Raw genomic sequence first — 15,195 nt, forward strand, 5'->3', positions numbered from 1 at the left:
CACCATTACACGATTCTTCTGAAAAGGGGAAAGAATCCTCTTTAGAAAGTTACTACGGTTTACCAGATCTTGGATTTCACTTCATTTTCAACACTCCATAAAACATCAACGGGTGAAAACTATTTAACCGCATTTCCAGCCTAATTAAACCAAATCAACAGTTTTTAAGTCGGACTGCCAGATCAGAACATATGAGCATCCTGAGGAGCAGAATCAGAAACCAAGCCTTCTGAGCGAGCAGCCCTGCGCCGTCAGCACGACAGGCGACAAACACTAAATCCTTGCTGGGAAGACTGGGATGATACTGCTGAGTGTGCAGCACGGCTGCTCGCAAGCACAACCTATGGGCTCTGTAAATGCCAAAGCCGAGGGACCACAGCGGAGCAGGACGGACCCACAGAGGAGCACGGGCTGCGTCCAGCCAGGCAGCAGCACCACAAAGGTAAGAGCACAAAGGGAGAACCCCGGGAGCCCAGCGGTCGATCGAGCGCATTTAAATTTTCAGAGGCAAATCAAAGAGAAATCATTAGTGATTTGGCTTTCCGTGTCATTTTCTTCAACTGTTTCAACGTTCCGTTCCAAGTTCCGGTTTTCAGCGTCAAGCCTTACGGTCTGCACACTGCAACGAGAGGAAAAATAAGAGGTAATGATGCTATGCACCTATTCCAACCAGGCACTTTTTTTTAATTTTCATAAATAAGATACATTTTAGTGTTAGATTCTCTTCACGCTCTGTGCTGGCATATGGAAATACATGCAGTTACTGTTGCTAATTTTCCCTATCACCAAAAAAAAAAAAAAAATGGAAAATAAAGGGACAAAAAAAATTTCCTGTCTGTACAGTAAAAGAAATAGTGTTATTGTTGAACTTACTCAGAGGAGGAGAAGTAGTGCTTGTGAATGAAATAGTGTTCCTGTTGAACTTACTCTCTGGTGGAATCTTTTCCTGAAGTTCCTTAGTAGGTTTCAACCCCCGCAAAAACCCTGACGCACACGCTGAGGACTGTGGCACGTCCCCACGAGCCCCCCCAAGGCTGGACTTCAACTCGTGACAGACCAGGACTGTAAACTTTGCCGCACAGAGAAACCTAATGACGAAAGTTCAAACCCCTGCACACACTCTGCACGGCACGCGGAGTTTGAACGCTGAGGTAAGAATTACCAGGAGACAAGTTTTGTGAAAGGCAGAGGACTAGCCGGGGAAGTATTTTCAGAGTGAGGGCACTAGGGTAAGGGCCCACATACCGCAGCTTTCAGAGCCTGGTCTAGGTCTGCCAGTAAATCTTCTTCATCTTCCAAACCAACCGACAGGCGAATTAGCGTATCGCTGATGCCAAGAGCTTCTCTATCTTCTTTAGGCACTGAAGCGTGAGTCATGATGGCCCTGGAGGTCAAAAATCAGCCTTTTTTCTTACAAGTTTTTATTTTTATTGGTAAAGACCAAAGCCGGTGGTTTCCTGCCAGCATCCCCTGAAACTGCACGGAGATTTTACACCTTTTGTGGGGCCACCTGCAGGTTAACCCACGGATGGAAAGAGATCGTATCAGTTACTGTAAATGAGGCAAACTGCAGACACGTCAGTGATCTGTATCTCCCAGGGTTTCAGTACAGTATTTCCAAGCTACAAATGATGAATGAGAAGTGGGTACTTAATGCGGAGCTCTTCCTTCTAGAGGTTTGTTGGTTATTTTTTTTTTCTAAAAAGGAGTATCTAAAAGCTCTGCTTTAAGCATATGGAGAAACAGCTATAGCACGCAAACTCCAATACAAAATCTGATTTTTAATTTTTCTTTTTTTTAACTTCTGGTTTCTCAGATCACTTGTCAAACTGTGCCCGTTTAGCCTGAAGAATTTATTCTCTCTGGCTATGGCAGATCTAGGTAAGAAGCTATTTCCCCCACTGATTAGCAATTCCCTTTCAACTCCTTAAGTGTTTTAAGATTTGCTGTTATTCTAAAATAAGCAGCTGAAATGATTTAGCATGCGAGTTCAGTCATAACTTCCCATGTATCTTTTTGAAAAGCAAATCGGATTTAAGTAAAATAATCTAATTCCATAAAATCCCATTTTTAGCCTTTGAACCTAGACAGGGGCAACTCCGTGTTACCGGATCCCCACGGAATTTCCCTGCCACGGAGACGGATGGGGTGCAGCATGCTGACCATGCCCTCTTGTGTGAGCAGGCAGAACGGCAGAGCTGACGTCCTGGCGTGCCCAAATCTGCTCACCACGACTTACTCAAACCCACGGTGACGTCCTGCATTTGTCACCCCAGCAGCAAGCTGCAGCCCACTCTGCCAGGTGAAACACGGGAGCGGGGAAATGCCCTCATCCCTGCATTCCCGGAGTCACCAAAGTCACACTCATTTCTGGAGCAGCCACTGGGGCTTGTGCTACACAACCTACTCGCCTTGAATTTCAATTATATGCAAAATGTCTTGGCTTTGTGTATTAGAAAGATTTCAGAACTCCCGTAAAAACAGATCAGCCACTATTTTGCTGCTGTGCAGCTTTTTCAGGTTTTTAAGATGAAGAATGACTTACGGCTGCTCTGCGAGGCTTTCGTATCCTCCCAGACTCTCAGCCAGTGCAAAAACCTAGGGGAAAAAAAGACACAGAAGTTAACATAAGTAGTGTAAGGTTACAAATGCTTAGAAAGAGACAGTGAAGGAAAAATTGGTTTGTTTGGGGTGGTTCTTCGAATTTTTTTCTACAACGACTTTTATAAAAGGTATTATCTGGAATTGGGGAAAAAAAAGTGTACATTTAGCAGTTAAGAAGTATGAAGATTTAGAAAAGTCTTGTCCTAAAAAGGCTCCAGAGAGACACTGATGCAAAAGTGAAATTAAAATACGGCCATGCTGAGCAGGCCCAGCTCTGGAGCAGTTCCTACGGGGCTGTGCATGGGCAGCAGTGGAGGAGGAGCAGAAGGGGAGCAGGAGCAGAAACGCACAGCCCAAGGGAGCAGGTTCTGCCGGGGGACCAGCAGAGTTTTCATTCCGTTCAGAGGAAGGAGAGAGCAGCCTGCCTGGACAAAGTAAGTCTCAGATCTCCAAAAGTTCAGCTGAAGTGATTATATCCTACCCTGACATACTCTGCTTTCAGCATCACGCCTCACCACTCATATTTAACACCTCTGCTTTCCAGGCTGCAATTGGCAGACTTGATGGGGAAAAAAAAAACCAAAACAACAAACTTTTAAGACTCTCCTCTTCAGGCTGAACTGAATTTTTAACCAACAAACTTTTAAGACTCTTCTCTTCAGGCTGAACTGAATTTTTTCACTCCATGCTCAAGTCTGAGGGTCAGTTTAGTAAACCAGCCTCAATTTCTCAGTGCTTAACAGTACTAGCGTTTGTGAAATGCTTCCTGATAATTAAGGGGGTTTTAGCACTGCTCTTTGAATTATGGACATATACCCTGGATGACAAAAAGGCTCTCTAGAGAGCCAACTGCTCTCCGGCAGGGATTCACAACTTGTCTTTTGTGAACGCGCTTACTGCCCTCAACATTCCTCTCCAGCCCTGCTTGCACACGTTAGCAGAAACAGAAATACAACTAAACCTATCAGGCAAAGAATCCTCCTCTTCAGGCTACAAATGACGAATGGGAAGTGGGTACTTAACAATCTGGAGCTGAAAAAGGAGAAAATCCTATGCCTCTTCCTTCTAGAGGTTTGTTGGTTTTTTTTTTTTCTAAAAAAGAGTATCTAAAAGCTCTGCTTTAAGCATATGGAGAAACAGCTATAGCATACAAACTCCTCCTCTCAGCCTGGTTTAAGGAAATTACTTTTGAACCAACCTAGCGACAACCTGATGGTTATCCGAGGCGAAGGGCTGAAGTGCACACACTCACAAGGGACTACTTCTGGAACTTGCTCTCTGATGCTTTTTGTCAAAGCTGGCAGATCTCCTGGGCCAGGATTAAATGCTCTCTCTCACGTAAAAGGAGATTTTGTGGGAAAATCGTATTTTTAGTAAATTCGTTTTCAGATGATGACAGCAGCTGGCAAGTTAGGGAGGAGAAGGAAGTTCTACTTTACCTTTGTCAATTATTACCGATTTGTTTTTCCAAGAACAGAACAGCAAGAACACAAAGGCAGGATGCAAATTAACCAGAGATTAAGACTAGCAAACACATCAAAGAGTACAGGCAGAATTAACACATTGCAAAGACAGGAGCAAGAGCCTATAGTTTAGGTAAAATACCCAAACAACTGCTCTGCAAACTGAGGGACTCCCTCTTTGCTTCATGATTCATATCATTTCTCAATGGTGTTTTTTTTTTTTTCTCCTGATGAGTACTTTGAAATATTATGACAGTATTGCACCAGCCACAGCCTTTCTGCTTTCAAACACTGCAGGTATTTTTGTAAAAGGGTGGGACACCCTTAGCTTGGGCTAACCTGGACATATTACACTCTGCTGTGTAAACAAGTAAGCTGAGGCATCCTTTTCTTCCCTCTCATTAGCCTCCCATTTACAAATAATCTATTATTTAGAGATGGTTACACCCAAAAGACTTTAGGAGCTTTGCAAGTACAGAGAAAGACTCTCCCCGCCCCCAGAAAAACCACTTCCTTCCATTATCACCCTCCAAAGGACAGGCTTAAGTCCCCCAGAATAACCACTTCCTTCCATTCTCACCCTCCAAAGGACGGGCTCAAGTCCCTCTCAGCTAGTGCGTATTTGCCATCATTTACCTTTAAATTCTTGAGGAAGGTAGCAGCATGTTCAAGGTTTCCTTTAATGTAAAAGGTGACCATCCCAGGGCAGCCGGTGCACTGCCGCTTGACCAGCTCGTGCTGAGGGTGCGAGGGCAGGCCTGAAATTTGTAGCAGTTACTTTAAGTTCATTACAAGCAGGCGCCCCGCAGGAGCAGCCCGCGGGCAGGCAGGGTGACACGAGGGGTGAAGCCAGCCCACCTGGGAAGATGACTTTTGCCACCCGGGAATCGGACTCAAGAAATCGAGCAACAGCCAACGCATTGCGGAAATGTTGTTTCATCCGGATTTCCAGCGTCTTCAAACCACGATTGCACAGGTAACAGTCAAAGGGAGACGGGACAGCTCCGAGAGCTACAGAAATCGCAATAAAATTCCACATGAAACAATGGCTTTGGGGGGTTTGTTAGTAAAAACTGAACCCATTACTAATTCCCAACATTTCTAAAGTTCAGATAAAGACAAATAGACATCTGATGCAACCTGTGGTCCTCCTTTTACACCCCTGGGAAGCCATTTAATGAGCTGAATTAACAAGATGAAGACTCAAGGATTAAATTCATTAGACACGATACACCTTATTCTTTCTGTTGCAGACAGAGAGCAGACAGGTCACTGTTCAGAAATCTATTCATTACAATTAAGAGGCAGCAAATTGTTAAAATCAACCCATATAAGAAAATTCTGCATTAGGCATAGCCTCTGCTGTGTGAATGAGTTAAAAAAAAAACAGGTGTACTTGACACGGGTCAGATGAAATTAAAGGCATAATTTAAATGTTTGCGTGCCTCTTCACACACAAGGTCAAGTGAATATAGGAAAGGATGGTGCCCTTTCTGCTGTGGTCCCATCTCGAACCTAAAGGGGAACTTTGCAAGCAGTCATGCCCCCCCGTAACTGCAGGTGCTGCTTGCGTTCTTCAAATTCTAAACCCACAACAAAATGTGATTTAAGAGCACTGCTCTAATTCCCACCAGCTCCAGGAGAGGAGTGATTGAATACATCTAACATACAGCCCCTTCACATTTGTGAAAAATATAGTTGTAGTGCTTAGCAGAGGCAGGGATAAGTAATGGTATTTACTCTGAAGTTTATTTCCTTAGAAAATGAAGATGTCACAGTCTGCAAAGCAAAAAAATTGCAGTTTTCTCGAGAGCACTCTTGGTGGTCATGCACTGACAGAAGAGCTGAAAACCTGAACAAAGTGCAGAAGGGTTTGTTTGCCAGGTGTCTCCCCGCAGAGCTCCCAGCCTTCCTCAAGCAGCAGCCAGAAGTGCAGACCAGTGTCCTTAGCAGAGAGGGAAGCCACAGCCCACCGAGAGCCGTCGCCTCCGCACAAAGCCACCCTGCACACCGCTCACCGGCAGGGAGGAGAATTCAGGCTTCCAACCTCTGCATCACCGCTTTCTCTCCAGGCATCTACACCTCTGCACATTTGAATGCCTGAGCTACACCTCTAAATACATTTCATACTTGTGTGCCTGCAATTCGCTTCCCATTAGGAGCTCAAACACGATTCATTTCAAGGTATTTCCTATGTTCGCTACTTACAGTTTTGTAAGAATTTGAGCCTTTCATAGAGATCGTCACAGTTTACTGAAACAAGTCCCATCACAACATCACTATGCCCTAAAAATGCAAGACGACAAGAAGAGAATCAGCCACTCTGTCTGCTCCAGGGCTCTGCCACAACCCCTCCTTTTCCCAGTCCTGCTGCTAGTACAGTCTCATTTTTGGGGCATGGCTATAAACACCAGGTCTATGACCCGAAGGCAAGTCAATATTCCTTCTCCCAGGGATAGTTTAGGAGCTATGAAGACTATAAAGTCCATCTTCTCTAAGGGCCCATCTAAGAATTACCAGCAGACACACTGGCTTCTGTGAACTGCCCGTAGCCAGAACGGCTTTTAAATAGCCAGCCCGAGCTGTGACTTACCATTCATGTATTTAGTTGCAGAATACATACAAATATCAGCCCCCAGAGATAAAGGACGCTGAAAATAAATGAAGATAAAAGGTTTGATTAAGGCTTGTGTGCACTCTGGTTCACTTCAAGCTATCCAGGAAGGCTGTGATGCCAACACGGAAAATAACAATGGGTGGAGAAACTAAAAAAAACCCACAAAAAACTTAACACAATCCCTCACCAACACAAAAACCCGGGCATGAAGATAGATAGACTATGTGACAGAAACAACAGTGCAGGAAAGCACTTTGAATTTCAGATGAGCACAATAGAAAGAACCCACAATAAAAAGAACCCACAATAAAAAGAACCCACAATAAAAAGAACCCACAATAAAATGTGATTTAAAAGCTCTGGTCTAATTCCCACCGGCTTCAGGGAGAAGAGTGATTGAAGACATCTAACATACAGCCCATTCATATTAAAAAAAAAATAGTCCTACTGCTTAGCAGAAGCAGGGATCAGTAATGGGATTTACTCTGAAGTTTATGTCCTTAGAAAAATGAAGACTCCAACACATTCTGCAAAGCAAAAACCCCTGGAGTTTTCTAGATATCGGTCTTAGTGATGCTGCACCAAAAGAATGGCTGAAAAGCTGAAGGAAGTGCAAAGGGTTTTGTTTGCCAGGTCTCTCTTCCCAAACCTCCCAGCTTCCTTCCCAGAAGCCTTTTTCAGGTGAGGCAAACGGAGACGTCGACGGGCAAGAAGTAATGAACAATACGTTTTTTTTAACCAGTCACTAACTAAAAGGACTTTGCACGGAATATCAGCAGATTACAAAGACTGGGGAGTATCAGTACGCTGAAAGGTAACGAAGCCAGCAGATTTAGAATAAAAACTGCTGCTGTGAGATTAAACACAGACGTGGATAACGCCCGTCCCCAGCACAAACCCCAGTGCCTCTGACACCCCACGCTGCCCTGTAAACGACTCTGAATTCCTCATCTTCTCAGAGCAGCGCAGCAGCAGCACTCCGGGGGTGTGAAGACATTACCTATTACCCTGGCTAGAACTAATCATTACAACTGACTTCTGCTCAGCACCAGGCCAATAAAAGATACATTAACTAGCTCCCATATCCAGTCTCTCACTTTTCTTCTTTCACACGTGTCTTTCCGAAGGAATAACTGTGGGGAGAAAATCCCCGAGCTTTTGGCATGTTCAAGACAAACTCAAGTGCTGCTTTAGCTAAGCGTTAACACCTTCTGTAAAGCTGTCTTAACTTACAAAGCTTTTAGTACCCTTAACAACAACAAAGACACCTTGCCTTTTGCACTCACAGCAAAATTTTACTCTAGACCTAAAATACAGGGGATTAGCTTGGTCTCTTGGGAAATACACATGAATATTCCTAGCCCACGTTAAGATGAACAAGACTTCGAAGTTTATTATTCCGAAGCACTTTCAGAAGTTAGGGAATTGCCTTCGCTTCGTGTATTCTAGTTCTATAAAAGCAGAAAAGTTAAGCCAGTTGTTGGAGATCAAAATTACAAACTTCCGAGCCACACATTCACCAAAATATTGAAGAAAAAGGTAACTTGAATGGCTCGAAGAAAGATTTAACAGAGTTTGCTTGTTTTAACTTTTTCTTCCGCTACCTTTTTTAAGAAGGTGGTTCAGAACAAATCACGAAGAACGTATACAACAGAATTGGTATAAAAAGGGCCAAAGTTAGAAACCAGGACGCTTTAGAATTTCCATCAGTGAGAACTAAAGCCCACGATTTCTGAATGACAGAGAAGCCACTCTCCCGATGGCTTACCTGCCTGCCTTGATTCAGTGTGCTGACCTGACCGCTGAGCTATACTGGGTTTGCTGGTATCGTGCTGGTATACGGCCAGCTATGGAATACTTCACACACCACCTTTACTAAAGTAAAGAGCAGCAGCACACGGGCTGTATTTAGAAAGAGAACAGGGAATTCTACAACGCACAGGTCAAAACTACAGTCCCTTGGTGGTGCTTCCATTTTAAAATATCTTCAAATACGCTGAACTAAGGGGGGTAACCGTAAGCAAAGTGCTTACCTGGAAATACGCAGACATAAAAGTGTTGTCCACCACTAGAAGAACATCTTTATGCTTATGCACTACACCTGCACAGGCCTGGATGTCAATGACCTTCAGCGTGGGGTTTGTGGGCGTTTCAATCCAAACGAGCTGCAGGAATTCGACAACATAAATCAGTTCAGGGATTTCACAGCGCTGGGGATGGCACATGTGTAAATCATCAATGCTCTTAAATGTTAACTCGGCGAGCGCCAGCCTCCCACGCGGGTTTGCGGAGTGGGGATAAGAAAGTGTCCCTGCTGAAGAGAGGCAAGGCTTCCCGGGAGGGGTAATATTCCCACAAAAACAACTGAGACACAGGAAGAACACCCAAGCTTCCAAAAACCTAAGTGCATCACGTCTGAAGAAGGCCTGAGACAGGCAGAAGAAAGTCTTGATACCCAAACATTTTCCAGCTGAATCATCTTCCACTAGAGCAGGGGATTATCTGCTCCAGTGCCACGGAGCACCCTCCTTCTCCTCCTCCAACCTTGGTGCTCCCTCAGCTGTTTCTTACCTTTTGCCTCCTCCTCTCTCTCTCTCTCTCTCTCTCTGGTGTTTTTTTGCCCTTAAAGCATTTTCAGTGAGGCACCACAAAGGTCACCCAGTGGCCCAGCCTGTCCCCGCAGCGGCCACCCCCTCAGCCCCCCCCTGCGCAGACACAAACACCCAGTGTAACGAGAGCAAGAATAAAATCATCTAACGATGTGAAGCGAGCAAATTCAGCAATTCCCTTGTCCCCTACCTTGGTCTCTGGTGTAATCGCAGCTTCCAGGCAGGCCAGTTTGGTGCAGTCGACAAAAACCACCTTCAAACCCATTTTCACAGCGACTTGACTGAAGTATCTGTTTGTGCCTAAAAACACCCAACCAGGCAAAAAAAAATCGGAGAAACGAAATGAAACAACTTCCTTAACCTCCCTTGACTGATCCCCAGTCTCTTGTACACACCCACAGAAAGCCAGGAGGGTGAGGGTTTATGCTCTACAACCGTAAGTGGCACATTAGTATTTTTTTTCATTTCTAATGAGTTTAAAGATTGCTGTAGTTTTAGCATCATGGAAAAGCAATAATGGGAACACAGAAACAGTGACTTATGAAGCACCATTCGGGGGGGGGGTTAATCAGAAGATTAAATAGACTCCTTTTAGTTTGCTTGTTTCTAATTCTGCCACCCCACTTTTAATAACCTTTTTCTACCACGTGTGTTCAAACTCTTTTTTTCTATTTAATAAGCTTAATTGAGGATCTGGCAGAAGAAGAATCATGGGGAAGACTCCAGCTACTGGGCTTCTTATCATTCCATTAAATAAACATGTAGTGAGAAACATTAAAAAGTGATTATTTCCTTCCCTTCTGACTTTGAAGCCTTTCACTGGAAAGATTAAAAGAAGAAACCAGAAGCACCAGGTGATCAGTAAATGTGCAACACACTGACTATTTGGCACCACCGGCGAAGTCGGATTAAAAATTAATTCGTTGGGTCTTTCTGCCAGGGTTATTCAACATTTACTCACTTGGGCAGACGAGCAGTTTGCCATCTAGCCATAGTCAGAGTGCAGGCAGGGCATGATTCTGTGCTACACATGAAGGATTTTATTTTTTCTTTCCCCCCCAGGGAAACCCTTTTATTTCTACAGTAAGTTATATATTCTCTCCTGTGCTGTAAGTTTATTCAAGCATGGGAAATTTTCACATAGGCTTTATGAAGACAAATCACAGAAAAGTTGCTTTATAGCAGGCTTCAAAAAACCTTCGCTGGAAACGAGAGCTCCCGCTGGACGTAGCCCCTTTTTAAGAAGTTACCCCAACGGCTCAGAGATGCCAACAACATACAGCTCCCTCTCGCGCCTCCCAGAACCCTGAACACGTCCCAGGCCATACGCTCTCCCAGCACTGCCCGAGAGCTTTTCTCTTTCTTTCACTGTTTTCCTGACGACCTCGCACGCTGCGGGCTCGCTGGGGTCAGCAAGCGCAGTGCCGCTTTCCCGCCCAGCCAGGCTTCTTCCAAAAAATGCCCTAAAAGCTCTCCAGAGCTCGTGCACCCCACGGGGAGCAGGGACAGGTGCCAGCACAGCACCCACGGCTCGGAGCTGCTGTTACAGGGCTGAGGTGTGCCAGGCTGCAGAGGGCAGGCGTTGCGGGGGGGGGAAACCCTGCGCGGCACGGAGGAGCCAGCGCAGGCACGCGGTGACAAAGGACCAGGCCACAGCCTGCAACAACACGAGCAGGAAAGATGACTGGGAAGAGGCAGAAGAGCCCAGGCGAGGAGGAAGGCAAGCAGGGATCAGGGGACAAGAAGCCCCGATAGCTGAGGGAAGAACCAAGGGGCTGAACACGTCCAGGGGCAGATGGGCAGATGCACCGTGCCCTGGGGTGTGAACTCCACCGAGTGAGGCTGTCTGGGGGGGAGCCGCTCTCTTTACAACGAACGCATAAAAAAAAAAAAAATCAACTCAGGGGAGCAATGATGAAATTCACCTCTGTAGAAACCACCACACGCTGAGGCTCTGATGAGCGGGTGAACTGGTTTTGCTTGAAAAATACACCTGTGAGCCTTTCTAAAGTGAGGAACTGATAACATGCTTTGGCCAAATGACTTTGATTTCCTGAGGCCTGCGGTGGGAGGGCTGTGAATGAAAGGAGCAGACTGTCAGCAGGGCTTGCTGCTGTCTACACTCAACTGCGGAGAAGAGCTATCTGGCATGACAGAGCTGGGACATAAAAAGCAAATTATAGACTCACAGGCTGGTTTAGGGTGGAAGGGACCTCAAAGCCCCTCCAGTGCCACCCCCTGCCCCGGGCAGGGCCACCTCCCACCAGCCCAGGGTGCCCAAAGCCCCGTCCAACCTGGCCTTGAGCCCTGCCAGGGAGGGGGCAGCCACAGCTTCTCTGGGCAGCCTGGGCCAGGGCCTCACCCCCCGCACAGGGGAGAATTTCTGCCTCAGATCTCATCTAAATCTCCCCTCTGACAGTTTAACCCCATTCCCCCTCGTCCTATCCCTCCCCCTGATGACGAGTCCCTCCCCCCTTTCCTGCAGCCCCTTTCAGCCCTGGGAGCCTTCTCCCCTCCAGCTGAACCCCCCAACTCTCCCAGCCTGTCCTCACAGGGGGGGCTCCAGCCCCCCCAGCATCTCCGTGGCCTCCTCTGGCCCCGCTGGAGCAGGTCCGTGTCCTTCTGCTGTTGGTGCCCCAGAGCTGGACCCAGCCCTGCAGGGGGGTCTCCCAGAGCGGAGCAGAGGGGGAGAATCCCCCCCTGGCCCTGTGCCCACCCTGCTCTGGGTGCAGCCCAGCACACCGTTGCCTTTCTGGGCTGCCAGCGCACGTTGGTGGCTCACGGTCAGTTTTCTGCCCCCAGCCCCCCAAGTCCCTCTCCTGGGGGCTGCTCTCCATCCCCTCCTCGCCCAGCCTGGGTTTGTGCCTGGGCTTGCCCCGACCCATGGGCAGGACCTTGCCCTTGGCCCTGTTGAACTCCATGGGGTTTGCCCGTCCCCCCTCTCCAGCCTGCCCAGGCCCCTCTGGGTGGATCCTTCCCTCCCTCCCCTCCCTCACACCACCCAGCTGGGTGTATTTAGATTCGATGTGTACAAGCACAGAGAACTGACTGGCAAAGAGCGGTCACTCTTAGCGGTGGGAAAGGTGATCACTCTTGCTAAAAGGTTTTCCAGCTGTTACTTGGGAAAAGACCACCTGCCTCTCCAACCTTCCTCCAAGAACAAAGCCGATTTGCTCTCTTTGTGCCGGGGTCTGGCAGCAGACAGAGACAGAAACGAGCTTTGCTGATCAGTGAAACACAGGAGCCAGGCACTGAGGCCGTGGATTGCCACAGGGCACCCTGGCAGACTTTTCTACTTGGGACTTTTGGGTGGCATCAACCTTCTGAAGGAGTTTGGCAGAGGTGGATGCACTGTTCGTTACTGGGGAGTTTCTTGGAATAATGGATCAAAAAAAACCCCAACCTATATAAGATCAAAACCTAGTAGGGGGCTGCAGCATCACTGATGCATCGGACAGAACAGATGCAAGTTGTGCTTTCAGGGACGATGACAGAATACTTGTCTGAAACGGCTCAGACAAAACGTGGGCTGGAAAAGGGTCAAACCTAGGAAAGGAATAGTAGAAAGCCCAGAAGCTGGGAAGCCCTGCTATGCTGGACTGCAGAGGGTCCTGCTTCACAAATCCAGGCTAGGACGTTGCTATCATCCCCACATTGGAGCATGTACTACTAGTCAGCTCTATTTTTTAACCCCCCTTATTGTGCTGCAGAATCTTTCAGCGTTTGAATTTCTCACCCCAACATCAGGCAGGAGTGTTCTGTGTTCTCATAAAGTGAAAAGGCTTTAAAGAAAAGTTAGGTCCTGTGTGGGAAATCCAGAAAGCTCAGGAGAATCATGAAATAGGTACATTTAATCATCTGCACAGCGAAGATCAAAACCCCACTTTTGCTCTACGTACCTCCATAGACATCATCCATGCAGATAATCGTATCCCCTGCCTTTAACAGGTGAGTAATATTCAAAGTAGCAGCTAAGCCAGAAGCATAAGCTAAACCTAAAACAGAAAAGAGTAAGTGGCAGACAGACTGTATTTTAATGGGATGCAACCTTGTCAAACTTGCCTTTGCTTTCCTCACTTTGCTCTCCAAAGGAACCTGTTCCGTCACTCTCACGCTATCTCGCTCCCTAAGTGGAGTCAGTAAAAGCAGCAGCCTGACTCTGCAGAGCGGAACTCAGGATTCGCAAGGATGGGTTCAGTTCAGCTTAGGCACCAAACGCCGCTGGAGGAAGCACTACAGAAAGCCCAGTCCTGAGCTGGACTTTCCTGAACAGTAAGTGTTGGACTCTTTTCACCCCCCAGAGCAGCTCTTGCCCCTAACCAGTAGTCGAGGCTGTGAAAGCCTTGCTGGGGTACTGCTGCTGCTGGGAACCCAGAGCCCTCGCTCCCCGGGACATGCCTGCTGTGGAAAAGCAGGAGACACACGCGCTGACATCTTGTTTAAGGAACCTATTAATTGCTTACAGTATTTAGCTCCATCTAGTGCTGCCACAGCCTTCTCCAGGCAATCCCGCGTAGGGTTTCCACTCCGGCTGTATTCATAACCCTGTTGTGAAAAGCAAGAAACAAACGTAACTTAAAGAGAGAGCACTGAGGAAGTTTTGTAAAAAAAATAGCGCTAGCTTCCGTAAAATGCCCCGCTCTCAACACCGAGGTCACGCAGCCACCTCCTCCGGGAACAGCAGGCTGCTTCTCTGGCTATGTCACACAACATCCGACCAGGCATCCCCAACCTGAAAATGGTTTCTAGGGGCGTGCGGGGGGAAGACACATTCTTGGACACGTTCTCCTACTTGTTCCTAGATCTCCACCTCTCGTTGCTGTAGGAGAAAAGGCCCGGGGCTGACACAGTCCACCACTCATTCTGAAGTTATCAGGAAGAACATGCCCCATCTGCACAATGCTCTGCTTGAAAGATGCTCTAGGGCACCGGCCAGTGCCAACCTGTACCCATCAAAAGTTCTTGTAAAGCTCAAACCCTGGCATGCAGTCAGACCAAGTTCCACGTTTCCGTGCAATGGCTTTTATGTGAATACCGAGAAAATTTAATGACGACAAAAAAAAAACCCTCACGCATGCATGGATGCACTTGTTAGAGAGAACCTGGCTAAGCATCCTGGTATTTGCGTACATTCAGGATTTCTGTTTAATGACAACTTCGTCACATCAGGACTCTGGCAGGCCACTCTCCCAGAGCTCCCAGCACGCACACGGCCGCTCTGGCATCGGCGTGTGAACGCAGCAGCGTGCGACTCCTTCTTCCGTGGCCGTCTTCCACACAGCTACCTACTCACAAGCATTCACAATTTTAGTCTGCGCAAGCGATTTCGTGTGGAATCAAAGATCACAAGGCGAATTCCTATTGCCCAACCAGCACAGCGTGACGTTCAGCCCTCGGCTTTGGCACAAATTCCCGATTTATGTGTGGCCAATTTGTGCCATTTCCCCTCGCACGGGAGCTGTAGCCATCGGAAACTCGAGGACAGTTCAACGCAAACACTTCCAGTGCTTTCTGCGATCCATCCACAAAATACTGATGAGATATTCTGGAGGGACCACTGGGGCAGCCTCTTACACGATCTGTCAGTGAGAAAGTGTATTCTGCCGGGGCCCGGCGGCAGAGTATTGTGATCATGGGGCTTCAAGGAAGTCCCCTGCTGGGTGCAAACCGCGACCAAGGCCTGAACCTCGACAGGGCGAGCAGCCTCCTCCTCCTCCTCCTCCTCCTCCTCCTCCGTGAGAGGCTGCCGAGGCCGAGGGGCGCTGGGTGCCCCCTCCTGCGCCTTTCGCACCCAAAATCACCCAGAACGGGCCCTCCAGCCCACGTCGGGAGAAACCACCTCTCCCAGCGGGGAAAAAAAAAACCGAAACAAACCCAAACCCGAACAAAAGATGGTTGGCTT

At 47.5% G+C, this 15,195-nt stretch overlaps 2 protein-coding genes across 2 annotated transcripts in view; one reads left to right on the forward strand and one right to left on the reverse strand.

Annotated features, from left to right (window-relative positions):
- Positions 1-250: 250 nt before the first annotated feature.
- CTH (cystathionine gamma-lyase) lies at positions 251-14,560 on the reverse strand. The gene is made up of 12 exons (XM_026854444.1): positions 14,424-14,560; positions 13,757-13,838; positions 13,193-13,288; positions 9,484-9,593; positions 8,718-8,849; positions 6,661-6,718; positions 6,276-6,353; positions 4,926-5,078; positions 4,704-4,825; positions 2,546-2,598; positions 1,246-1,384; positions 251-619 (listed from the first exon to the last, which is right to left on the reverse strand). Exons 3-12 carry the CDS (start codon positions 13,209-13,211, stop codon positions 599-601), a joined length of 885 nt encoding a protein of 294 aa, XP_026710245.1. The 5' UTR covers positions 13,212-13,288; positions 13,757-13,838; positions 14,424-14,560; the 3' UTR covers positions 251-598.
- ANKRD13C (ankyrin repeat domain 13C) overlaps positions 13,210-15,195 on the forward strand; it is a 30,607-nt gene continuing 28,621 nt past the window's right edge. Inside the window, exons 1-2 of the mRNA XM_026853848.1 lie at positions 13,210-13,241; positions 13,425-13,565. Of these exons, the coding sequence (XP_026709649.1) occupies positions 13,210-13,241; positions 13,425-13,565 (173 nt within the window). The remainder of the gene's footprint in view (positions 13,242-13,424; positions 13,566-15,195) is intronic.

Source organism: Athene cunicularia, assembly GCF_003259725.1.
Source record: "Athene cunicularia isolate RWA chromosome 8 unlocalized genomic scaffold, athCun1 chr8_part1, whole genome shotgun sequence".
NCBI lineage: Eukaryota > Metazoa > Chordata > Aves > Strigiformes > Strigidae > Athene > Athene cunicularia.

What these genes read in the sequence shown, in the direction of transcription:
- CTH (XM_026854444.1), bottom strand. An exon ending in TGCAACTAAATACATGAATG is followed by an intron (nt 6,354 to 6,660) that starts GTAAGTCACAGC and finishes TTGCATTTTTAG; the next exon opens with GGCATAGTGATGTTGTGATG. An exon ending in GCTCAAATTCTTACAAAACT is followed by an intron (nt 5,079 to 6,275) that starts GTAAGTAGCGAA and finishes CGATTTCTGTAG; the next exon opens with CTCTCGGAGCTGTCCCGTCT.